The sequence below is a fragment of the Saimiri boliviensis genome, chromosome 7 (assembly GCF_048565385.1).
Source record: "Saimiri boliviensis isolate mSaiBol1 chromosome 7, mSaiBol1.pri, whole genome shotgun sequence".
Classification (NCBI taxonomy): Eukaryota; Metazoa; Chordata; class Mammalia; order Primates; family Cebidae; genus Saimiri; species Saimiri boliviensis.
This window is the reverse complement of record NC_133455.1, coordinates 37,767,727-37,793,565: the sequence shown is the minus strand read 5'-3', so window position 1 is coordinate 37,793,565 and position 25,839 is coordinate 37,767,727. Positions and strand designations below refer to the sequence as shown.

The 25,839-nt window shown below is 40.2% G+C and overlaps 1 protein-coding gene across 11 annotated transcripts in view; it reads right to left on the bottom strand.

Moving 5' to 3' along the window:
* NR2C1 (nuclear receptor subfamily 2 group C member 1) overlaps positions 1–25,839 on the bottom strand; it is a 51,847-nt gene that overhangs the window by 19,795 nt on the left and 6,213 nt on the right. For 10 of the 11 annotated variants that reach the window (XR_012518367.1, XR_012518368.1, XM_074402402.1 and 7 more), the window contains exons 3-9: positions 19,366–19,596; positions 16,174–16,255; positions 13,818–13,997; positions 12,349–12,496; positions 12,171–12,261; positions 8,701–8,882; positions 6,360–6,525 (exon numbers count right to left, since the gene is read on the bottom strand). Coding sequence is in view for 9 of the 11 variants with exons in the window: in XM_074402402.1 (XP_074258503.1) it covers positions 6,360–6,525; positions 8,701–8,882; positions 12,171–12,261; positions 12,349–12,496; positions 13,818–13,997; positions 16,174–16,255; positions 19,366–19,596 (1,080 nt within the window). In the remaining 2 variants the exon portion in view is untranslated. The other variant, XM_074402407.1, reaches the window with a different exon arrangement.

Here is a 25,839-nt window from a genome sequence, read left to right as displayed (position 1 = left end):
TAGTCCCAGTTACTTAGCAGACCGAGGCAGAAGGATCCCTTGAGCCCAGCAGGTCAAGGTTGCAGTGAGCCAGGACTGTGCCACTCAATTCCAGCCTGGGTGACAGAGCAAGATCGAATCTTAAAAAACAAAATGTGGCCGGGTGCGGTGGCTCAAGCCTGTAATCAGCACTTTGGGAGGCCAAGGCGGGTGGATCATGAGGTCAAGAAATCGAGACCATCCTGGCCAACATAGTGAAACCCCGTCTCTACTAAAAATACAAAAAATTAGCTGGGCATGGTGGCGTGTGCCTGTAATCCCAGCTACTCAGGAAGCTGAGGCAGGAGATTTGCCTGAACCCAGGAGGCGGAGGTTGCTGTGAGCCGAGATTGCGCCATTGCACTCCAGCCTGGGTAACAAGAGTGAAACTCCGTCTCAAAACAAAAACAAAAACAAAATGTATCCTATCTTTTCAGGATTACCCAAGGTGAATAAAAGGAAAGTCTGAAAAATTAGGGGAAATACCAAAAATTACTAATTTCGGGGAAGGTGCAATTAAGACACAAAACAACAACAAAAAAATCCTTTGCAGGCCGGGCTCGGTGGCTCAAGCCTGTAATCCCAGCACTTTGGGAGGCCGAGGCGGGTGGATCACGAGGTCAAGAGATCGAGACCATCCCGGTCAACATAGTAAAACCCCGTCTCTACTAAAAATACAAAAAATTAGCTGGGCATAGTGGCACGTGCCTGTAATCCCAGCTACTCGGGAGGCTGAGGCAGGAGAATTGCCTGAACCCAGGAGGCGGAGGTTGCGGTGAGCCGAGATCGCGCCATTGCACTCCAGCCTGGGTAACAAGAGCGAAACTCTGTCTCAAAAAAAAAAAAAAAAAAAAAAAAAAATCCTTTGCAGGGCCAGGTGTGGTGGCTCAGGCCTGTAATTCCAGCACTTTGGGAGGCCAAGGCAGGCAGATCACTTGAGGTCAGGAGTTCAAGACCAGCCTGCCAACATGGTAAAACCCCATCTCTATTAAAAATACAAAAAGTTATCCAGGCGTGGTGGCGCATGCCTGTAATCCCAGCTACTCGGGAGGCTGAGGCACGAGAACAGCTGCAATCTGGGAGGTGGAGCTTGCAGTGAGCCAAGATCGCACTACTATACTCCAGCCTGGGAGACAGAGCAAGACTCTGTCTAAAAATTAAAAAAAAAAAAAGACTTCTGCAAAATACTTTATAATTACATTTAAATAAAATATTAATACTTGAAATGTATAAACACTGGATATAAAGGTTCTGATTACACAATACTGGTGGTAACTCTGAAAACTTTCTGCTACATTTAATCATAAAATGGAAATAGTTTACAATACACACTAAAGGGACTCGTTATTTAAAATACTATACCATATTGGGTTTACAGTGAAATGTTTGATAATCTGTTTTACATACTTAATAAAACTCTAGTATTTTGAATTAGAAAGCTAACGCTGGCTGAAGAAACAATAGTCCATTTAACAAGTCTTTGAAACTAAAAAGACAAAGATTTCTTCCTATCTTACAGAGAGACTGACCTTCCCCAAAATTCTTGTGGATCTTTAGGTTTATAAAATGAATTATATACATTTTTCAAATTACAAAAGTTCAATATATTGAACTGAATTTTTTAAGAGTGTTGACAACAACTAAACCTGATCAATCTATTTTAGAAGTTATTACTTGCCTCTACAATGATCTTTCAGCAGTTTCTGTATTGAAATCTGGTAACAGCCTGCTCAATACAGCCTTTAAAAAAATCACTGGATGGCCGGGTGCGACGGCTCACGCCTATAATCCCAGCACTTTGTGAGGCCAAGGTGGGCGGATCACTGGAGCTCATGAGTTTGAGACCAGCCTGGGCAACATGATGAAACCTTATTAAACCTATTAAAAAATACAAAAATCAGCTGGGAGTGGTGGTGCATGCCTGTAGTCTCAGCTACTCGGGAGGCTGGGGTAGGAGGATGGCTTGAGTCTGGAAGACAGAAGTCGCAGTGAGCCGAGATCCTGCCACTGCACTCCAGCCTGGGTTATAGAGCCAGTCTGTCTTTAAAAAAAAAAAAAAAATTTCCTTGAAGGCTTAGCACAAGCACAGTGGCTCAGGCCTAAAATCCCAGCACTTTGGGAGGTCGAGGTGGGAGGATCATTGCTTGTGGCCAGGAGTTTGAGACCAGCCCCCGCATAGTGAAACCCCAATCTCCAGACACATACAAAAAAAATCATTTGAGTTAGGAGATCTGGATTCTACTCCCAACTTTTCATTAATCACTTCCCCTAATTACCAGTATGACTCTAGATTACACATTCATTCAGTAGCTATTTACTGAGAGTTCACTGGGAGCAAGTGCTATTATCTCAGTGGAAGAATAAAAACTGAATGAGCTATAGAAAGGGCTAAGAAAGGCAATGGCATGTGTGAGAAACATGGGCAGCTGGATCAGAACACGGAGGGCCCTAAAAGGTCAAATTATAGAGACTGGACTTCATTTTATAACATATGGGCAATGGGAAGCCACTGAAGGCTGATAAGTAGCAAAATGACATAATTTGATTTTTAATAAATATAACACTGGTACCAGCACACAGGAAGAAATGGAAAAGAAAGACCGGAAGTAAAGGTATTAGGGTAACAAATCAAGAAAGGAATTTTAAAAGGCCTAAAATATGGTGAAGGAAATGAAGAAGAAGGCAGAAATGCAAGCAAAAGAATGGTTAAAATTCTGTTATGTAACAAGAGGAGCGAAGCTTAAGAATGATTGTCTCCAAAGTTGCAAACATGGGTGACCAAAAAGACTGATTCTAATATTAAGATTAAACATTTTAGAAGTAAGTATATGCAATTTCCAAAACCATCTCACTTCTGTTGCATATACATAATTTCTAACATGGAAATATGATCTACTGTAATTATTCTAAGGAGATTTTAAGAATCAAGTGAAATAAGGTACATGAAATCATACCAAAAATTCTGAAGCTTAATAAAAATCTTTTTTTCTTCTGTCTTGATCAAGTTTTATATATATATGTGTGTTTATTTATTTTTGGGATGGAGTCTCACACTGTCACCCAGGCTGTAGTGCAGTGGCACAATCTTGGCTCACTGCAATCTCTGCCCTCTGAGTTCAAGCAATTCTCCTTCCTCAGCCCAGGAGGCCGAGTAGCTGGGACTACATGCATGCGCCACCACATCCAGCTAATTTTTTTTGTATTTTTCGTAGAGACAGGGTTTCACCATGTTGGCCAGGATGGTCTCGATTTCCTGACCTCGTGATTTGCCCATCTTGGCCTCCCAAAGTGCTGAGATTACAGGAGTGAACCACCTCACCTGGATTTTTTGTTTCGTTTTGTTTTTTTGAGATGGAGTCTCATTCTGTTGGTTAGGCTGGAGTGTAGCAGTGTGATCCTGACTCACTTGCAACCTCCACCTCCCAGTTCAAGCAATTCTCCCGCCTCAGCCTCCTGAGTAGCTGGGGTTATAGGCATGTGTCATTAAGCATGGCTAATTTTTGTATTTTTAGTAAACATGAGGTTTTGTCATGTTGGCCAGGCTGGTCTCAAACACCTGACCTCAGGTGATCTCCCCTTGCAGGCCTCCCAAAGTGTTAGGATTACAGGTGTGAGCCACCATACCCAGCCAATAAAAATCTTAAATATTACTATTGCCCTTGATTTTTCAAAATCAAACTTCAAGCTTCATTATTAGATGATTTCTCCTTATTACCAAGATTGCTTTGAACAAGACACTAAAAATCTCTAAATCTCTCTCTTCAGCTCCAAAATGAGAATAAAAATTCTATCCCTGCCAGGTGTAGTGGGTCATGCTTGTAATCCCAGCACTTCAGGAGGCCGAGAGGATTGCTTGAGGCCAGGAATATGAGACCAACTTGGGCAACAGAGTGAGATCCTATCTCTACAAATAATTTTTTTTTAATTAGCTGGGTGTGGTGGCATATACCTGTGGTCTCGGCTACATTAGAGGCTGAAGCAGGAGGATCCCTTGAGCCCAGGAGGTTGAGTCGGCAGTGAGCTGTGATTATGCCACTAAACTTCTGTCTCAAAAAGAAAAAATTAAAAATTCTAACCTCAACAGATGTGGTAAGGCTCAAAGGAAAGAGTGTATGTGAAAACAGGCTGCAAACTACAGTGTACGTAGAAATGCAACAGTGGAACAAAATGTTATTCAGCTCAGCAAGTAAGAGAAGACTGAGTGGTTTGATTACAGATGTAAGGTCTTGAAACCCATGACAAGAAAACTTCAATGTGAGAACCATGAAATTATCAGACTCTAGCAGCTAAGCAGGGAAATCACTAAAAAGTAAAAGATTTGACTTCACAAGGCTCTAAGACTCCCAAGAAAGATGGAGCAGTCCTTTTCAGGAGAGTAAGAAAATTTGTAAGTGCTGACTGTGCAGATAGGAAGACAAAATGGAATGACAAAGCCAATCCTAGAAAGAAAAAAAAAGTTCTAATTTGCCAAATTCTTCTGTCCAAAACATTTCAAGACATCAAAAACTTTGAGGACCAACATCAACAATAAACAGGTAAACTACCCCTACTTTCTAAAGAGCACTCTGTCATTTTCCCTCACAATGGGTCCTGTTCCTACATCTCATTTCATCCTTCCTCCCATTTAAATCCAAAGCAGAACATAAACCTAAGAAAACAAAAGAATGTTTTTTAATTAGAATAAGGAAGAACAATGGGAAAAATCAAGTTTTCCCTTGCTCTACCCTTGTCCATAAATCTTACCATAATTTTTTAGAATGACATTAAGTTTTCCTGTAGAATGTAAAAAAATTTTGTAATTTTTTCCAGGTAAATTTTCTTTGGTAAAATTTTACATAAAAATTTCTTCACTGATCTATTTTATTGACTACATCAAATTATACTATTATAAGCCACTGAGTTTTCTCTGTGGCTATTTCTATCAAGGTGAATTTTATAAATACTAATATTACTTTGTACTCACAATTTCTACTAATGATACACTATTTATTTGATAGCTGTACATCTTCTCCTAAGAAATCCATGGACTTTTATAATCTATAGTAAAAGTATCAGCCGTCACCCTCAGGCATTCCAGGACTGCTATATATTGCTAAGTGAAATCTATATGGATTCAATCCCTTTGCATACATCTTGCTAACAGAATCCTTAGCTAAGTGGTTAAAATGGAGGAGTCAAAACAATACAATCTTAATGTGGGGTCTCCACAGTGAGCATGTCCATAACTCTATCCAAGCATTATTGAATGACAAATCAAATAGTAGAAAGTGATTTTCTAGTCTTCTACATGTATTATTTCTAGTTTTCTGCATGTATTGTTTCTGTCACAATTAGGTTGGTACAGAAGTAATTGCAATTGTTGCCATTATTTTTAGGGGTACAAAACAAATCACAAATGTACCTGCTCCAAAATGGCTAAAAAGTGCAAGTTAAAAACTAAAAGTTAAAATGTATTAAACGATTTGTATATTTAAAATTTTTAATTTATTATGTAATTTTTATTTATAATAGAGACGAGGTCTTGGCATGTTGCAGAGGCCAGTCTCAAACTCCTGGGCTTAAGCAATCCTCTGGCCTCAGCCTCCCAAAGTACTGGGATAACAAGTGGGGCCCGCTGCACCTAGTCAATTTGTATCTTATAATAATGCTGAAAGCCAGCTAATTAGGGTGATATGTAACAAATGGAGTCTTTGCAGTTAATATGGTAAGAGCAAAATATCTGGGTCTTAATGGATTTACTATAAAATAGTAGCTAGGCATTGAACAAAAGCAACACATGCAAAAGGCCTTAGCCTCCTGCATAGGTGTGCACTAACATGCCTAGCTTATTTAGTATCTTGATAAACAGAAAACCCGAAGAAATTTTGTTTCTATATCTAGATGAGTATGGTTTTTTTGTTTTGTTTTTATTGAGATGGAGTTTTGCTCTTGTTGCCCAGGCTGGAGTACAATGGCATGATCTCGGCTTACCGCAACCTGTATCTCCCCCGGGTTTAAGCCATTCTCCTGCCTCAGCCTCCCGAGGAGCTGGGATTGCAGGCATGTGCCACTGTGCCCGGCTAATTTTGTATTTTTAGTAGAGACAGGATTTCTCCATGTTGGTCAGGCTAGTCTCGAACTCCTGACCTCAAGTGATCTGCCAGCCTCAGACTCCAAAAGTGCTGGGATTACTGGCATGAGCCACCACACCCGGCCCAGATGAGTATGTTTTAGCTGCTGTTTTGAAATTCTATCAGGGATATTTCTGACTTTAAAAGCACAACAAAACATACTTTAATTTTTGAAAGGTGGATCAAAATCAAGCAACACATCATACAAATTAAAAAAACATATAGAAATACCCTGAAAGCTACATGTGAATCGCTGAGAAGTGGCCCCTCTTTTTCGGTATAATTTATGCTTGATTCTCCAGGAATGAGGCGTACACTTCCTTCCATGCACACTACTGAGCTCTGGCAGGCTGTGCTCTCTCCAGGATTCAATGCTTTTGCAAGAGTGTCAAATGCCCTGTAAGAGACATCAGAAGCTGTGAGCTTGACCAAACACCACAATAAAATAACAATTCCATACAGGATTCAAGAATTAAGATTTAAGGCTAAAAAACTGGCCAGGCTGGTCTAGAACTTCTGACCTCAAGTGATATTCCTGCCTCAGCCTTCTAAAGTGCGGGGATTACAGGCACGAACCACCACGCCCGGCCTGAGTAGCTGGGAATATAGGCATGCGCCAACACACCCAGCTAATTTTTTAAATTTTAGTGGAGATGGGGTTTCACTATGTTGGCCAAGCTGGTCTTGACCTCCTGACCTCAGGTGGTTCACCCACCTCGGCCTCCCAAAGTGGTAGCATTACAGGGTTCACCCATCACGCCTGGCCAAATCAGTATATATTTATCACTATCTTTTTTTTTCTCTTAGAGATGGGGTCTAGTTGCTGGTTGACTCAAACTCCCAGGCTGAAGTGATCTTCCTGCCTCAGCCTCCTGAACAAATAATGTGTTCAGCTTATTCAATATTTTAGATGATAAACGTAGTGTGGGAAAAGCCTGAAGAAATTGTTTCTATATCCTAAGCATTAATATTTACAGAATGAAAAACAATTCTGGGGCCGGGCGCGGTGGCTCAAGCCTGTAATCCCAGCACTTTGGGAGGCCGAGGCGGGTGGATCACAAGGTCAAGAGATCGAGACCATCCTGGTCAACAAGGTGAAACCCCGTCTCTACTAAAAATACAAAAAGTTAGCTGGGCATGGTGGTGCGTGCCTGTAATCCCAGCTACTCAGGAGGCTGAGGCAGGAGAATTGCCTGAACCCAGGAGGCGGAGGTTGCTGTGAGCCAAGATCGCACCATTGCACTCCAGCCTGGGTAACAAGAGCGAAACTCCGTCTCAAAAAAAAAGAAAAGAATAACAATTCTGATACTACTTTCTTCAAGTGTAACTTAAAACTGAATATTAATGTAAAACACTTAGTTGGTTAAACTAATATTACAACTCAGTTGGTTGAACTAAGTCTTTTACATTAATTTTCATCACTAGAAATTGAAAAGCAGGATCAACATGATTGTGTAGAAAGACAAATGTTTCACTCTTCACACACCTTTATCTTTAGAAGAAAAAAATTCCTAAATTTTAAGACTACATTTCTAATCTTATAATATTCACTTACTGATTTTGTTACTTAGAATATAACTTTTCATACTTGAATGTAGGTTTTCAGTTAAAACTTACCATGCCTTGAATTTTCTAAGTGAAAACAGAAATGTAGGTTGAGCATTCCTAATAATAAAACCCAAAACGCTCTAAATTCAGAAACTTTTTGAGCACCAATATGATGCCACAAGTGGAAATTTCATACCTGATCTCTCATAATGGATTCAGTCAAAATGCAGGTGCATAACAGTATATTTAGTGCTTATTCCCTGTCCCCAAGGGAAAAAAGACCAGCTGAGATAAAGTATTTTCTGCACACACCCAGATTCCCCCAAGCAAGCACGCCCACTAAGGATAATAAAATGGCATGTGTTCGGCCCAGGCATGCCAATGGCAGGTTCCCAGATTCCCCACAAGGAGCTAAAACCTACGTGCATTACTCACTGGTTTTTTTTTTTTTTTTTTTTTTTTGGGCATATTCTCTTCTCTGTGTTATAAAAATATTTTTGAAAAGGTCAGAAAGGCATGCATGATACCCAGAGTAATGCAAACGTTCCAAAATCTGAAACCTGAAACATTTTTGGTCTGAACAAAGCATTTCGGATAAGGGATAATCAACCTGTATTTGTTTTCTGAAAATTCTATAAATAGAATTTGAGACAAAAATATTTTTAAGAAATATTGAGCCGGGCGCGGTGGCTCAAGCCTGTAATCCCAGCACTTTGGGAGGCCGAGGCGGGTGGATCACAAGGTCAAGAGATTGAGACCATCCTGGTCAACATGGTGAAACCCCGTCTCTACTAAAAATACAAAAAATTAGCTGGGCATGGTGGCGCGTGCCTGTAATCCCAGCTACTGAGGAGGCTGAGGCAGGAGAATTGCCTGAACCCAGGAGGCGGAGGTTGCGGTGAGCCGAGATCGTGCCATTGCACTCCAGCCTGGGTAACAGGAGTGAAACTCCGTCTCAAAAAAAAAAAAGAAATATTGAAAGACATGTAAACCAAAGGGTACTGATAATCAAAAGAAACCTTACCTTGAAACATCACCGTTGGTCTGCATTTCTTGAAATTCACACAAAGAGGTATCATCATTGCTTACGTTTTCAATCATAGACATTTCATTATTATTTTGAGAAAGATCTTTAGTTTTTCCAAGATTTGCTAATGATGTAACCACACTGGCCAATGTGCTTAAATCTCCCTGACATGATTCAGCCTTTAAAAAAAAAGGGTATTAAAATTCTGTGAATTGGTTATCAGTATTTTTTTCAACCTGAAATATCCAATTACAGATTATGATATGCCAAAAGAAAAGAACGGTATGATAAATTATCCTGGAAAGTTAAAGGGCTCTGAGCTCTCAGAAATTTCTTGAGGAAAATACAAGTTTAAAAACATCAGGTGTATTTCATAAGAAATGTTTATATGTTACTTTTTTTTTTTTTCTTAATGGGACAAGATCACACTCTGTCACCCAGACTGGAGTAGTGGCAGGAACACAGCTCACTGCATCCTCAAATTTCTGGGCTCACGTGATCCTCCTGCCTTAGCCTTCTGAGCAGCTAAGACTGCAAGTGTGTTCTGCTATAACTGGCTTTTTTTTTTTTTTTTTTTTTTCATTTTTAGAGATGGGGTCTTGCTGTGTTGCCCAGGCTGGTCTTCAACTCCTGGCCTCAAGTGATCCTCCCTGCCTCAGCCTCCTGAGTACAATTTCTAAAACTTACCATATAGACTATAAACTTGTATGGAATGTACAGAATACTAGTGAAAAGTAGGGGAAATAGGGAAAATGAATTGTTGAACAGACTTCCTAGGATGCCAACGTTTGCCAGACACTGTGTTAATTATATGTGTTAAAAGGCAATATGTTAAACACAAAAATTAAAAGAAATAGATCAGTTATCCATTATTCCATCATTCTCTTCACTTTTTTTGTTACTGGAGTTGAAAATTCTTCTCTTTACATAGGTAAGACACTGATTTTTTGTTAAACATGACATACTTTCGATTTGTCTTTTTTTTTTTTCTTGAAACAGTCTCATCCTGTCACCTGGGCTGGAGTACAGTGGTGTGATCTCAGCTCACTGCAACCTCCACCTCCTGGGTTCGAGTAATCCTTCTACCTATGCCTCCTCACTACAGGTGCATACCACCATGTCCAGGTAATTTTTGTATTGTTTGTAGAGATGGGGTGTCATCATGTTGCCCAGGCTGGTCTAAACTCCTGGGCTCAAGTGAGCCACCTGCCACAGCCTTCCAAAATGTTGGGATTACAGACATGAGCCACCATGCCTGGTTTGTCTCCATTTTGTAATGTTTGTTGAAAATGTATACATTATTTGTGCATTAGCTACAATTCTTTTATAAAAAAGAATTTTCTCTAAACTCTTTCACAACCCAGAATTATAATTTGTATAGGAAAGGAAGGTACTTTATTTTTCTTTTAGTTATCAATTTTCAGAGCAAGAAGTTGATACCCTAGCCATTTCTAATTGTGATAGATGAGTTTTTCTGAGTATAATTTTTAATTCACAGGTTTTCATCTATTTGATGTTTTTTATATTTGATTTAAATATGTTTAATTCTTTTGTAAATCCTTTTCCATCCTAACCTAAGGAGAAGCCTTTTAAGTTGCCTTCTATGGCCTACTGACACAAGCCCTTAGTGATAAACTTTTTGATTAATAGTTTCTTCACGGTTTTTTTTAGTGTTCGTAATCCTAAAATAACACATACATTTCCATGTTTCATTTACTGTAGCAATTCCTCAATTTATGTGAGATTTATTTTGGTGAAGCAGTAGAAAAAAACAATGTTTGTGCTCTCCCCAAATTAATCAATGGTCCAAAAATAATTTACTGGAAACCCTACCAGTTACCAAGTTCTTACAGAATTAATACCTATATATGCATTTTATGTAACCCCCTTGGACCTCTATGAAACAGAAATCATCATTCCTCTATTGCCAACCAGAAGAATGATCCAAATAGTAGTGGGAGGACTGTCTGACTGCAAAAGTCTATGCCTTTTTTTTTAATTATTATTTTTTAAGAGACAGTGTTTTTTAGGGACACTTCTATTGCCTAGATGAGAGTACAGTGGCAGGATCACAGCTCACTGCAGCCTTGAACTCCTAGATCAGGCGTCCCCAAACTATGGCCCGCGGGTCGCATGCGAACCCCTAAGGCCATTTATCCGGCCCCCGCCGCACTTCAGGAAGGGGCACCTCTTTCATTGGTGGTCAGCGAGAGGAGCACAGTATGTGGCGGTCCTCCAATGGTCTGAGGGACAGTGAACTGGTCCCCTGTGTAAAAAGTTTGGGGACGCCTGTCCTAGACTCAAGTAATCTTCTGTCTTGGCCTCCCAAATAGCTGGGACTAGAGGCATGTACCACCATGCCTGGCTAATTTTATTATTTCTAGAGACAGGGTCTCGCTATTTCCCAGGCTGGTCTCAAATTCCTAGCCTCAAGGAACTCTTCAACTTGAGCCTCCCAAGTTGCTGGGATAGACTTGAGCCACTGTGCCCAGAAAAGCCCACAATGTTAAGCTCTGCTCCAAGCAGTTTTCCTATATTTGAATGAAAAGTACGTCAGATACAATTTTTAAATGCTTTACTATTCACCTAAAACTTAGAAGCTTATATATTCTCTCATCTAGCAACATATCTTACTAGATTCTTAAGTTTTTGCTCCAAAGGCTCTTAGCCAACATGGAAAAATTTCATCTTGTGACTTCACAGTTTTGAGGCCATTTGTCAGAGAAGCTTACATAAGGTTGTCATAACAATTTAATACAAAGATATATAAGAGAGCACAGTGTCTGGGCAGAGTAGTTTGTCAACAAAACCTAGTTCCCTTCCTTCCCTAAAGGAGTTGATATGTCAATAAAACCAAGTATCACTCTAACCTTGAATAATGTAAACAAGGCTAATCATGTAGACAGGGCTAAGTTTTCCAAAATACATGGCAAGAGGCCAAATGCCTCACCTAGCAATTACATGCTAACGCCCAATCTGTAAGATAGATACTCTTTTTTATTTATTTTTATTTTTTAAAGACGGAGTTTCACCATGTTGATCAGGCTGGTCTTGAACTCCCGACCTCAGGTGATCCGCCCGCCTTGGCCTCCAAAATGCTAGGTGTGAGCCACCACGCCCAGCTGAGCATTTCTAATTTATGTTAAAAATTCCACATTACATTAGTTGGGCGTGGTGGTGCGTGCCTGTAATCCCAGCTACTCAGGAGGCTGAGACAGGAGAATTGCCTGAACCCAGGAGGCGGAGGTTGCGGTGAGCCGAGCCGAGATCGTGCCATTGCACTCCAGCCTGGGTAACAAGAGCGAAACTCTGTCTCAAAAAAAAAAAAAAAAAAAATTTCCACATTACAAGGTACCTTTTTTTTTTTTTTTTTAAAGAACAAAGCAATTGACCAAAGCAATGAAAGCAATTAGAAAACATTTTTAAAAGCTTAAAAATATTGAAGCTTTAAGTTGTACTAAACTTACCTTATCTGATGTCATCAGCACAGTTGACTCAGTTTTTACTCCAGATGGATGAATATTCACAAACATTCCTGAATCTAACAGTCCTGTTGACCTATGACAAATACGAACACATTTTAGCCTGAGTTTCGTTGGGAAGAAAAACAAAATGACCAGCTACTCAGTGTCTGTTTTACTTCACCTTGTAGTTTCACTATCTGTTACAAAAGTTGGAGTTGCAGTTAATGGGTTACGAAGGTCTTTTCGGATATAGATTTTTTCTGTTGAAGCAGCACAGTTGGAAGATTTTTCTCGTGATACTTCAATGGGTTTTCTTTCACATTGGACAGCTACAAAAATGTGTTAAACTATTACATCACAATATAGGATTTACAGGCAATTATAAATGTAAGCTGTAGGTAAGCTTAATGCTGCTAATAGGAGACATTCCTATCATACTAAACTCCAAAGATAACCATCAATCTCTAGAAAATTCTGTGGAAGTTCAACAGAGGTGCTTTAGATTAGTAAAACTAGCTGATTTGCATCACTCATTCTCTTTTCTCTCCCTGCGCCCCATTCCTGTGATAGAAATGTAAAGGAACTCTTATTTTTTAAAAGTTCAGCATCAAGAAGAAAGAACTAAAGTTAGGAGTCACTTACCTATCTATATGAGTGCTTTAAAAAAATGAAGTGAAACTTAATCCATTGAAAATACTGAAAGGGCCGGGCGCGGTGGCTCAAGCCTGTAATCCCAGCACTTTGGGAGGCCGAGGCGGGTGGATCACGAGGTCAAGAGATCGAGACCATCCCGGTCAACATAGTGAAACCCCGTCTCTACTAAAAATACAAAAAATTAGCTGGGCATGGTGGCACGTGCCTGTAATCCCAGCTACTCAGGAGGCTGAGGCAGGAGAATTGCCTGAACCCAGGAGGCGGAGGTTGCGGTGAGCCGAGATCGCGCCATTGCACTCCAGCCTGGGTAACAAGAGCAAAACTCTGTCTCAAAAAAAAAAAAAAAAAAAAAAAAGAAAATACTGAAAGGAACAAAAAAGCCTAAGTAGATCTTTTATTAACTAAGGACAGGAGATTTTTGAGAAGTAATTCAACTACTTGGTCTTTCTTTATAAAATACAATTAATACGTAACATTTATAAGAATTTTATCTCATAATATTTAGGAGATAGTATAGTAAGGTTGTTAAACTACCAGGATTCAAAACCACTTATTAGTTATATGACCTTAAGCAGTTTTCTCAACCTGTTTACTCAAATGTAAAATGGGTAACACAGTATTTACTGCAGAGAATCGCAGTGAGAGTTGTTAATACACATGATAAGCACATGTCTAGCATAGTGAGAGCTCAATCAATACTAGTTATTGTCATTATCTTACTAATCTTTAGGAGTTAAACCAAAAAGTAAACTGGTATCTGAAGCTAGTTAAGCTTTTTGCCAAACACGAACTACAAATACATGCTTGTTACACAGGAATTCAATAAATATTAGTTGAATAAAAAATACATACATATTTATGTATTCTTCTATTTTTAGTTGGAAAACCAAACTAAAAAGTATACATATTTGACATATTTTAACTTGTTAATTTCAATACTCTTCCAGTTTGCTGGAATCCTTAAAAAGTATTTTCTCCTTAAAAGCTAATACATACAGTCTTGTTTCATTCCAAACGCAATACATCTCTGTAACCTGCAGTACTGGCAGCGGTTTCGGTGATGTTTATTAATAATACAATCCTTTGATCCTCGACATGAATATACTAAATTTTTTCGGATGCTTCTTTTAAAAAATCCTTTGCAGCCTTCACAAGTTACTGCTCCATAATGACGTCCTAGAGATAAAATGTTTAAGAAAATATAAGTCACGTTATTTCAGAACAGAAATGAAATAAGCCAATTGCTCCCCTTTAAACAACATATGAGATGAAACTGATTTTTGAGCTTCTGACATGAAAAACATTTTTAGAAGTTATTTTTATTTATTGTAATTATTTTAGAGATGCTCTGCAGCCCAGACTGAAGTGCAATGCTACAATCACAGTCCAGTGCAGCCTTGAACTACTGGACTCAAGGGATTTCCCCAAGTAGCTGGGACTACAGGCTTATGCCACCATGCCCAACCAGTTTTTTTATTTAACTTTTTTTAGAGACAGTCTTACCATCTTGCCCAGGCTAGTCTCCATCCTGGGCTTAGGCGATCCTTCTTGCCTTAGCCTCCCAAAGAGAGGTTACTAAATAGAGAATGAAACAAGCATATTCTCTAATAAAAAACAAATAAATGAATTTTTAATTTTTTTTGTAGAGATGGGGTCTTGCTCTGTCACCTACGCTATAGTGCAGCGGGGCATGATCAAAACTCCCTAAATCCCTGAATTCCTGGGCTCAAGTGATACTCTTGCCTCAGCCTCCTAGTGGCTAACACTGCCATCACTACTGGCTGATTTTTTTTTTGTTTAAGAGACAGGATCTCTTTATGTTACCCCGGCAGATTTCAAACTCCGGGCCTGAAGTGATCCTTCTGCCTCCATTCCCGAAGTGCTGGGATTACAGGAATGAGCTACCTTGCCTGGCCTAATGTGAGGTATTATTAAGGATCAGAACTCATCATTTTTAAATGATTCCTTTGCCAAAACGTCTAGTTTTTACATTTAAAAAATATTTCTACAGATGGGCGTAATCCAGCCTGTAATCTATCACTTTGGGAGGACGAGGCAGGTGAATCAGTTGAAGTCAGGAGTTCAACACCAGCCTCACCAGTATGGCGAAAGCCCGTCTCTACTAAAAATATAAAAATTACCTGGGTGTGGTAGCACACGCCTGTAGTCCCAGCTACTCGGGAGGCTGAGGCAGGAGAACAGCTTGAACCCAGGAGGCAGAGGTTGCAGTGAGCCGAGGTTGCACCACTGCACTCCAGTTGGGGCAACAGAGTGAGACTCTATCTCAAAAAAAAAATTTTTGGCCGGGCACGGTGGCTCAAGCCTGTAATCCCAGCACTTTGGGAGGCCGAGGCGGGTGGATCACGAGGTCGAGAGATCGAGACCATCCTGGTCAACATGGTGAAACCCCGTCTCTACTAAAAATACAAAAAATTAGCTGGGCATGGTGGTGCGTGCCTATAATCCCAGCTACTCAGGAGGCTGAGGCAGGAGAATTGCCTGAACCCAGGAGGCGGAGGTTGCGGTGAGCCGAGATCGCGCCATTGCACTCCAGCCTGGGTAACAAGAGCGAAACTCCATCTCAAAAAAAAAAAAAAAAAAATTTTTTTCTTTTTACATATTTACTTTCAAAAGTTAAATATGCATTTTATTTCTTTACAAATCAAATTAAACTGCACTGACGTAAAGAAAGTGAATAAAGGACTCTGGGACTGAGCATGGTGGCTCACACCTGTAATCCTAGCACTTTGGGAGGCCAAGGAAGGGTGGGTGGATCATCTGAGGTCAGGAGTTTGAGACCAGCCTGGCCAACATGGTGAAACCCCATATCTAATAAAAATACAAAAGTCAGCCAGGCATGGTGGCACACACCTGTAGTCCCAGCTACTTGGGAGGCCGAGGCAGGAGAATTGCTTGAATCCAGGAGGCAGAGGCTGCAGTGAGCTGAGATCATGACATTGCACTCCAGCTGGAACAACAGATTGAGACTCCATATCAAAATGAAAAGAACTTTGGGGAAAAAATTAGGTTAAATGTTAAAGGCTACAAATGTGAACCATAAAAATGACATACTCCTTTATTTTTCTTCTTTCATTTATTTATTTATTTTTTTAAAGACGGGGTTTCACCATATTGGTCAGGTTGGTCTTGAACTCCCAACCTCAGGTGATCCACCCACCTTGGCCTCCAAAGTGCTTGGATTACAGGCCGTGAGCCACCACACCCGGCCTTTTTTTTTTCCTTCTTACTTTTAGTAGAAGAAACATGGTAGTGTGGAAGTTATTTAAGAACACGACACATACAAGAGGTTATTTTTCTTTTTTTATTTTTAAGAGGTTATTCTTAATGTTACCTGATGCTTTGTCTCCACATACTACGCAAAGATCAAAAATCTTATTTGGTCCCTGGTCTGGAGAAGAATTATCTGTTAGGAGCTTAAAACAAAAAACAAAAAACAAAAAACCTGTTGTTACTCAACAGCACTCATTCTATTAAAAAATTAAAGAACATTCAGTTGGTTTTGCTTTGTTGCTTTTTCACAAGTTATTCTTAAACTCTGATGAAGAGCTCAGAACATTTCCACATGGAATGACATGACAAAAATATGCTTGTAATAGCATAAAAAGATAACTCTGAACTTTTTAAATAGAAATGGGGCTATAAATAAACTTCCTTGAGGTAATTATATAATCATGCCGATATAGTTGCTAAACAAAGGTACAGACTTAAAAAGCTCATCCCTAGGCGCAGCTAATAAGATACTAGCAAAGGAAATTAGCGTCTTCTTTAAAAAACAAACAAAAAGCTGGGCATGGTGGCTTACGCCAGTAATCCCAGCACTTTGGGAGGCTGAAGCTGGAGGATCACTTGAGGTCAGAAGTTTGAGACCAGTCTGGCCAATGTGGTGAAACCCCATCTCTACTAAAAATACAAAAAAATTAGCTGGCTGTGGTGGTAGACGCCTGTAATCCCAGTTACTTGGGAGACTAATGCAGGAGAATCCTTGAACCTAGGAGGCAGAGGTTGCAGTGAGCCGAGATCTCATCACTGCACTCTAGCCTGGGTTACAGAGCAAGACACCACTTCAAAATTAAAAAAAATATATAAAAAAAGCTGGGTGTGGTGGTGCATGTCTGTAGTCCCAGCTACTCTGGAGGCTGAGGCAGGAAAATTGCCTGAACCCAGGAAGTGGAGGTTGCAGTGAGCTGAGATTGTGCCACTGCACTCCGGCCTGGGAGACAGTGAGACTCCATCTCAGAAAAAAAAAAAAAAAAAAAAAAAAAAAAGGCCAGGCTTGGTGGCTCGCGCCTATAATCCCAGCATTTTGGAAGGCTGAGGTGGGTGGATCACAAGGTCAGGAGATCAAGATCATCCTGGCTTAGACGGTGAAACCCCGTCAAAATGAGCTGGACATGATGGCACGTGCCTGTAGTCCCAGCTACTCAGGAGGCTGAGGCAGGAGAATCGTTTGAACCTGGGTGGCAGAGGTTGCAGTGAGCCGAGATTCTGCCACTGCACTCCAGCCTGGGCAACAGAGTGAAACTCCATCTCAAAAAAAAAAAAAAAAAAAAAAAAAAAAAAAAAAAAATGCTAAATAGTTTCTTTCTTTCAACTTTTTCTTTCAATTTTGAAATTTGAACAAATAAATTCAATTTTAAAAAATGGTACGGCATTTGAATTCCTTCAGAAGTAATTCTAATTTTACAAACTTTAAATGGTCATTAGACCAGAAATCAGTTTTTGACCTAAGGGAATTCCAACCTATACCTGTTTCTCTTTCACTGCTTTTAGAGATGATCCATAAGTAGGCAAAGTGCCAATACTATCTTCATTTTTAAAATACAGAATTTTTTTTTTTAAAGAAGGAGCAACTTTTCAATGGAGAAACCTGACAAATACTACCTCAGTCGGGTGACAGAAGTCAACCTCATCAGTCATAAATCATGTTGATAGTATCTTTTATATAATGTGACAAAATGGCACTTAACTTCTGTAATCTTCCTTCCCAAAACCCATACCCCCTGTCTAATCATAAGAAGAACATCAGATAAAGTCCATTCGTGGGGCATCCTACAATATACCTGGCTAGTACTCCTCACACAACTGTCAAGGTCATCAAAAACAAGGAAAGTGAGAACTAGTCTAGCCAAGAGAAGCCAAAGGAGACAGGACAACTCAATGCGATAAGGTATCCTGAATGGGATCCTGGAACAAAAAGGGCCATCAGGCAAAAACCAAGGAATGTCTAACCACCTATAAGCTTCAGTTAATAATGTATCAATATTCCTCACTAATTGTAATAAATAGGTCATGTGAATATAAAATGTTAATAAGGGAAACTGTATTTACAAGGGGAATAATATGGGAACTCTGTACTATATGCTCAGTTTTTCTGCAAATCTAAAACTATTCTAAAAAATCAAGTCTACTAATGTAAGAAAAAGAAATTAAGGCACATATAATGTTATTAATTTTTTGTGTGACTTCTGTCTTGTTGATAAAATGAATTCTTATAAATCTATGGCCCTATCCACTTTCTACCTTTATTTCCAAAACTAATACAAATAATATCAATGGATGAATAGATGATATCAGGATAATTTTCATGTTTTATGAATTTAGTTTTTCAATCCAAAGAATAATTTTCTTTCATTTTTCATCATAAAATGTGAAACTCAATTTTAAGTAGATCCCCTTCAAAAAGTCTCTAAAAGCAAACTTCAGAGTATATCATATTGTATCCAATCATAGCAACCAGCAGTGAAAACATCTACATAACCACAGGCATGTGGTGCATAAAACTTTTTGGGTCTTTGAAGAATAATGTATAATTTTCTGTTCTAGCAAAAAGTAAAATGGTATAATGTTAACCCTATACTACCACGTTCCAGAGTAAAGCAGGAGACCATGACTAGACTGCTTGCCATGTCACGGAGATATGTATGACAACAAAGGAAGCACAATGCTGAAGCCAGCAGCTATAGTCCAAACTTCTTGATCTGGCAGCTTCCTGTTTGCGGCACAGGCAGCTTGCTTGTGGAAAATACAGCTACAAAAGCTGCTCCTGACTTGACCATTTCCTAATTATGCAGAAGTAGGAGGTCTCTTAGAAGTGAATTTTGCAGCATGCTCCAGTATTCTTGAAAACCTGGCCTAGAACTGTTTCTTCAGCCTTCCTAACAATTCTGCAAGCTCTCTATACCTTTTATTAAAGGCGTTCCTGGCTACATCAGCCAGGGTGGATCTTACTGTATGCAACAAAGAATCTCCCAAAATATATGAGTGTGAGGGAAGTACAGTGGCCCATAGGAGAGGGCTGTCACTGTAGATACTCTGTGCTACACACAGTTTTATGCATTTTTTTTTTCCTACTGAATATACATATATCTGAAGTATTCATGGCAGGACATATGCTTAAAATAATTTCTTTAAAAAAATTTTTTTCTATTTAAAAAAATTTTTTTCTAAAAAACAATTTTTTTAAAGAAATTGTTTTAAGCATAAGACACTTTAGACACTTGTAAGAGAAAAAGACACTTGTTACCTGCAGGTGTTGTGCAGACAGATCAGGAGTGGTAAAAAATAACTGGTTGACACCTGCTGGATCTGGAGTTGTGAGAAAAACTTTTCCTGGAGTGGCATCTTGCCTGGCCAGAATGACTTTGTTTGGAGAAGAGCCGTCATGATTTGTCAGAATAAACTGCTTGCCTTGGGTATTATGATCAAGTGCTGTCACAATCTGTATTTTCTGCCCAGTTTGCTGCTCTGTAACAATCTAACAAAATTATAAAAAATAAATAATGAATTCAAGTCAATCATTTGTTTCTCTCTAATGACACAATAATCTTCTATCTTTAAAGACAAAAAAGCACATCATTACATATACAGTCAATGTAACAAACACATGTACCTTTTTTTAAAATCTTTTTTTTTACAGACTACAGCAGAATATACACATATCTTTTAAACTACCAATTCCACTGCCACAAAATTCTATCATACGAAAATAAACAAATGTGCAAACAAACAAAGGTACAAGAGTAAGAATATGTTGACCTATTTTGATTCCCTCCTTCCCCTTCCCTCCCACGTTCCATTTAGCCAAATATATATCGGTAATTTCTATTGGCTGTTCTGCATCCTGGGAGGTAGCAGTGAATAAAAAACACTATTTTTGCCTTCATGAAGCTTTTACTTTAGTAGAAAAAGATAGTAAATAAGGAAACAATAATATTGCAGGTGGTACTAAATGCTATGAAGAAAAACAAAGTAAGGTGAGACAATATCAGAACAAGGGCATCGTTTTTGCACAGACGTGAGTGAAGAAACGGAACAAGGCTTAGGACTACTTAGGGGAAGAACATTCCAAGTAGAGGAAACAGAGCATAAAAGTAGGTCCCAGGGCAGGAGGGAGGGTGTTTGACACATGAAGCACAAAGCACAGCAATAGAGCAGTATGAGGTAGAAAGAAGGGAAGATAGGAATTATAGATGGGATCTGAGTGACAGCTGGGACTTAGAGGGCTTTGTAGGCCATAAAAAAGACCTACTGTGTGAAATGGAGAGCCACCAGAGGTTTTGGAGCAGAGGAAATACTTTTTAAAAAAGAATCAGCCAGACACAGTAGCATGTCTCTATAACCCCAGCTACTTGGGAGGCTGAGGCAGGAGGATCACTTGAGGCCAGGAGTTAAGAGACCAGCCTCGACAACAGAGTGAGATCCTGTTTCAAAAAAAGAAAGTGTAGGCCAGGCGTAGTGGCTCACGCCTGTAATCTCAGCACTTTGGGAGGCCGAGGTGGGTGGATCACTTGAGGTCAGGAGTTCGAAAGCAGCCTGTCCAACATGGCAAAACCCTGTCTCTACTAAAAACACAAAAAATTAGCCGGGCATGGTGGTGCATGCCTGTAATCCCAGCTACTCGGGAGGCTGAGGCAGGAGAATCTCTTGAACCTGGGAGGCGGAGGTTGTAGTGAGCCAAGATCGTGCCACTGCACTCCAGCCTGGGCAACAAGAGCAAAACTCCATCTCAAAAAAAAAAAAAAAAAAAGTGTAGAAAGGTACTCTAAATTTATTGTGAAGAACAGACTGCAAATGTTCAAGAGTAGGCTGGGCACCGTGGCTCACGCTTGTAATCCCAGCACTTGGGGAGGCTGAGGCAGGTGGATCCCTTGAAGTCAGGAGTTCGAGAACAGATGGCCAACAGGATGAAACCCCATATCTACTAAAATATAAAAATTAGCTGGCCGGGCGCGGTGGCTCAATCCTGTAATCCCAGCACTTTGGGAGGCCGAGGCAGGTGGATCACGAGGTCGAGAGATCGAGACCATCTGGTCAACATGGTGAAACCCCATCTCTACTAAAAATACAAAAAACTAGCTGGGCATGGTGGCGCGTGCCTGTAATCCCAGCTACTTAGGAGACTGAGGCAGGAGAATTGCCTGAGCCCAGGAGGCGGAGGTTGCGGTGAGCCGAGACCCGCGCCATTGCACTCCAGCCTGGGTAACAAGAGCGAAACTCCGTCTCAAAAAAAAAAAAAAAAAATTAGCTGGGCATGGTGGTGGGTGCCTGTAGTCCCAGCAACTGAGGAGGGTGAAGCAGGAGAATCGCTTGAATCTGGAAGGCAGAGGTTGTAGTGAGCTGGGATCATGCCACTACACTGTAGCCTGGGGGATAGAGCAGGTCTGTCTCAAGAAAAAAAAAAAAAAATGTTCAGGAGCAAAATTAAGGGAGATCAGAAAGGACACTACTGCAGATACCATCAGTATCTGGTTATGATATATGGGCAGAAATACTGGCCAGGAACAGAGTAGGGGCCATGCTGGGGGTGAAAAACCAATTATATTGGGATTTTTTTTTTTTTATTTTTAAGAGAGAGGTAACAAAATGTGCTGACGGACTGGAGTGGAACGTGAAGAAAGAAGAGTCAAGGGGCTGGACACAGTGGCTCACAACTGTAATCCCAGCACTTTGGGAGGCCCAGATGGGCAGACTGCCTGAGGTCAAGAGTTTGAGACCAGTCTGGCCAACATTGTACAACTCCATCTCTACTAAAAATACACAAAAAAAGCCAGGTGCAGTTGGTCACGCCTATAATCCCAGCACATTGGGAGGCCAAGGCGGGTGGATCACCTGATGTCAGGAGTTTGAGACCAGCCTTGGTCGGGCATGGTGAAATCCCACCTTGATTGAAAATACAAAAGTTAGTGGGACATGGTGGTGGGCGCCTGTAGTCTCAGCTACTTGGGAGGCTGAGGCACAAGAATCACTTGAACTCGGAAGGCAGAAGTTGCAGTAATCCGAGATCATGCCACTGCACTCCAGCCTGGACGACAGTGAGATTCTGTCTCAAAAAGAAAGAAAAAAAAATTTGCTGGGCATGGTGGCACATGCCTGTAATCCCAGCTACTCAGGAGGCTGAGGCAAGGGAATTACTTGAACCAGGGAGGTAACAGTTGCAGGGAGCAGAGAATGAGCCACTACACTCCAGTCTGGGCGACAGAGCAAGACTCTGTCTCAAAAAAATAAAAAAAATAAAGAAAGAAAATTAGAGTCAAAGATGACTACAAAATTTTGGCTTGAGCAGTTGGGAGGCCAGAACTGCCATCTGCCAAGATGGGGTAGTCTGGGGAGGAGCAAATTCAAGAATATAGAGAACTATTTAAGCATTGAGAGTTTCTGGTATTCAGCAAATATATTCCAGAGTAAACTTCATTAGGCCAATTAAATTCCTTGATTCAATTTTGAAATGGCAAAGCTGGTTTATAATTTTTCATAATTCCAATCCTTTCTTCTGTACCAAACTTTTTATATTTTTATTTTCCTGAAATTATTTCAATATTCTTTTTTTTTTTTTTGAGACGGAGTTTCGCTCTTGTTACCCAGGCTGGAGTGCAATGGCGCAATCTCGGCTCACCGCAACCTCCGCCTCCTGGGCTCAGGCAATTCTCCTGCCTCAGCCTCCTGAGTAGCTGGGATTATAGGCACGTGCCACCATGCCCAGCTAATTTTTTGTATTTTTAGTAGAGACGGGGTTTCACCATGTTGACCAGGACGGTGTCGATCTCTCGACCTCGTGATCCACCCGCCTCGGCCTCCCAAAGTGCTGGGATTACAGGCTTGAGCCACTGCGCCCGGCTCAATATTCTTTTCTATGCAAAATTTAAAACGAAGCTCTGATTCACTAATCGGTTTCTTTCTAAAGCAAACTGTATGGAATAAAAGACTAATAGTTCACACTGTCTTAGAGAAGAGCACTTGGCACATCCGTGGTCTAACTGTTCCTGGGTTGAAACATTCTGCTTAAATGAGGAAAAGGACATTTACTGCAGCATGATAATTATAATAATTGAATATTTAAGCAATCCAAAGAGCCTTCAATAGGGAAGCGCAGTAGATTATGGAAACAGTTCCTGGGTTTTAGGACCCCTTTACATTCTAAAATATTACTGAGGGTTCTGAAGAGTTTTTTTTTTTTTTTTTTTTGAGACAGAGTTTCACACTTGTTGCTGAGGCTGGAGTGCAATGGTGCGATCTCGGCTCACTGCAACCTCTACCTCCCAGGTTCAAGCGATTCTCCTGCCTCAGCCTCCTGAGTAGCTAGCATTACAGGCGCCTGCCACCACATACAGCTAATTATTTGTATTTTTAGTAGAGATGGGATTTTCTGCATGTGAGCTATATCTACTGATACTTAACATATTCGAAATTCAAAGAGAATTTTTTAAAACACTTGATTCATTTAAAATTAACAACCCACTAAATGTTAACATAATTTTTATTTATTTGTTTTTAATTTTCATGGGTACATAGTAAGTATATATCATCTTTGGGGTATATGAGGTAAGTTTCGATACAGGCAGGCAGTATGTAATAATCACATGGGCAATATGGCATCCGTCTCCTCAAGCATTTATCCTGTATGTTAAAAATTATCCAATTATACTTTCTTAGCTATTTTTTTTTTTTTTTGAGACGGAGTTTCGCTCTTGTTACCCAGGCTGGAGTGCAATGGCGCGATCTTGGCTCACCGCAACCTCCGCCTCCTGGGTTCAGGCAATTCTCCTGCCTCAGCCTCCTGAGTAGCTGGGATTACAGGCACGAGCCACCATGCCCAGCTAATTTTTTGTATTTTTAGTAGAGACGGGGTTTCACCATGTTGACCAGGATGGTCTCGATCTCTCGACCTCATGATCCACCCGCCTCGGCCTCCCAAAGTGCTGGGATTACAGGCTTGAGCCACCGCGCCTGACCTCTTAGCTATTTTTAAATGTACAATTAAATTATTATTGGCCGGGCTCAGTGGCTCATACCTGTAATCCCAGCACTTTGGGAAGCCGTGGCATGGGGATCACAAGGTCAGGAGTTCAAGACCACCCTGGCCAACATGGTGAAACCCTGTCTCTACTAAAAATACAAAAAATTAGCTGGGTGTGGTGGCAGGCACCTGTAATCCCAGCTACTCAGGAGGCTGAGGCAGTAGAATCGCTTCAACCTGGGAGGATGAGATTGCAGTGAGCAGAGACTGTGCCACTACCCTCCAGCCTGGGCAACAGAGCGAGACTCCGTCTAAAAATAAAAATTAAAAAAATCCAAGCTTGCAACAATAAAAAAACGAATAAAGTTTTACAATAACTTTTAATAAAAATAAAAATAATAAATAAATAAATATTGAATATGGTCACTGTTGTGCTATCAAATACTAGGTTTTATTCATTCATCCTATTTTTTTGGTACTCACTATAACCTATTTCTTAATGACTAATAAGTTTATTTTCCAAACAAAAATGTAAAGAATGGCATTGTTTTATATTTCTGCAAATTGCTTGAATGCCTGCTTTAATAGAATTTAGAATCTCCTATCTGTTTCTCCTTTTAATCCGTTGAACTACGTTGTTTTGATTATAATGAGGCTGGGCACAGTATCTCATGTCTTTAATTCAGGCACTTTGGAAGGCCAAGGTGGTGGACTGCTTGAGCCCAGGAGTTCCAGACCGGCTTGGGCAACATGGCAAAATCGCATCACTATGAATTATAAACATCAGTCAGGCATGTGACCACAAAAAATTAGTTGGAAATATGTTTCTTCCCTATATATACATATACATACATTCATGTATGTATATATGGTGAAGAAAATTCAGCTTCCTATTTATTGGTTGAAAAGGGGAAGGATATTTTAATACCCTTTTCAAACTGTGAAAGTTGTTCTTCAATACTACAACTACTCGTCAAGTGGCGGCTTTTCAAAGGTTAGCTGCAAGGTAGAGTCACAAACTATATTAAAACCTGTTGGCCTATCCTGCAATTTAAATGGATCCTTCACTCATGTATGGTTTTCTAACATTATACATTGGTCATCTGGAAAACAATGATTCAGTGATGATGAACACCTTATAAATGTTGATATATTTCATCATATAGTATCATCACATGTCACACAGTCTGTAGAAAATTCCATGTAGGCTGGGGATGGTGGCTCATGCCTGTAATCCCAGCACTTTGGGAAGCTGAAGTGGGCAGATCACCTGAGGTTGGGAGTTCAAGACCAGCCTGACCAACACAGAGAAACCCCATCTCTACTAAAAATACAAAATTAGCCAGGAGTAGTGGTGCATGCCTGTAATTTCAGCTACTTGGGAGGCTGAGGCAGGAGAATCACCTGGTCCCGGAAGGCAAAGGTTGCTGTGAGCCGAGACTGCGCCACTGCACTCCAGCCTCCAGCGTGGATAACAAGAGTGAAATATCGTCTCAAAAAAAAAAAAAAAGGAAAGAAAATTCCAGTGTATACTTGGGAGAGAACAACACTGAAAAGGCAAATAATATTTTAGTATTATTATGAAAATGGTCTTTACCTGGCTGATTCTCTGAAAGGGTCCCCAGATGATATTTTGAGAACTTCCAGATTACATGGTATCTCTTATTAATAGGCCATAACCATTAAAAAATAAAAAGATGTCTGTATTGACACTGAACTCCTACTGATCCCACCAAAATTGGCCTCAGGTTGCACCCTCGAAAA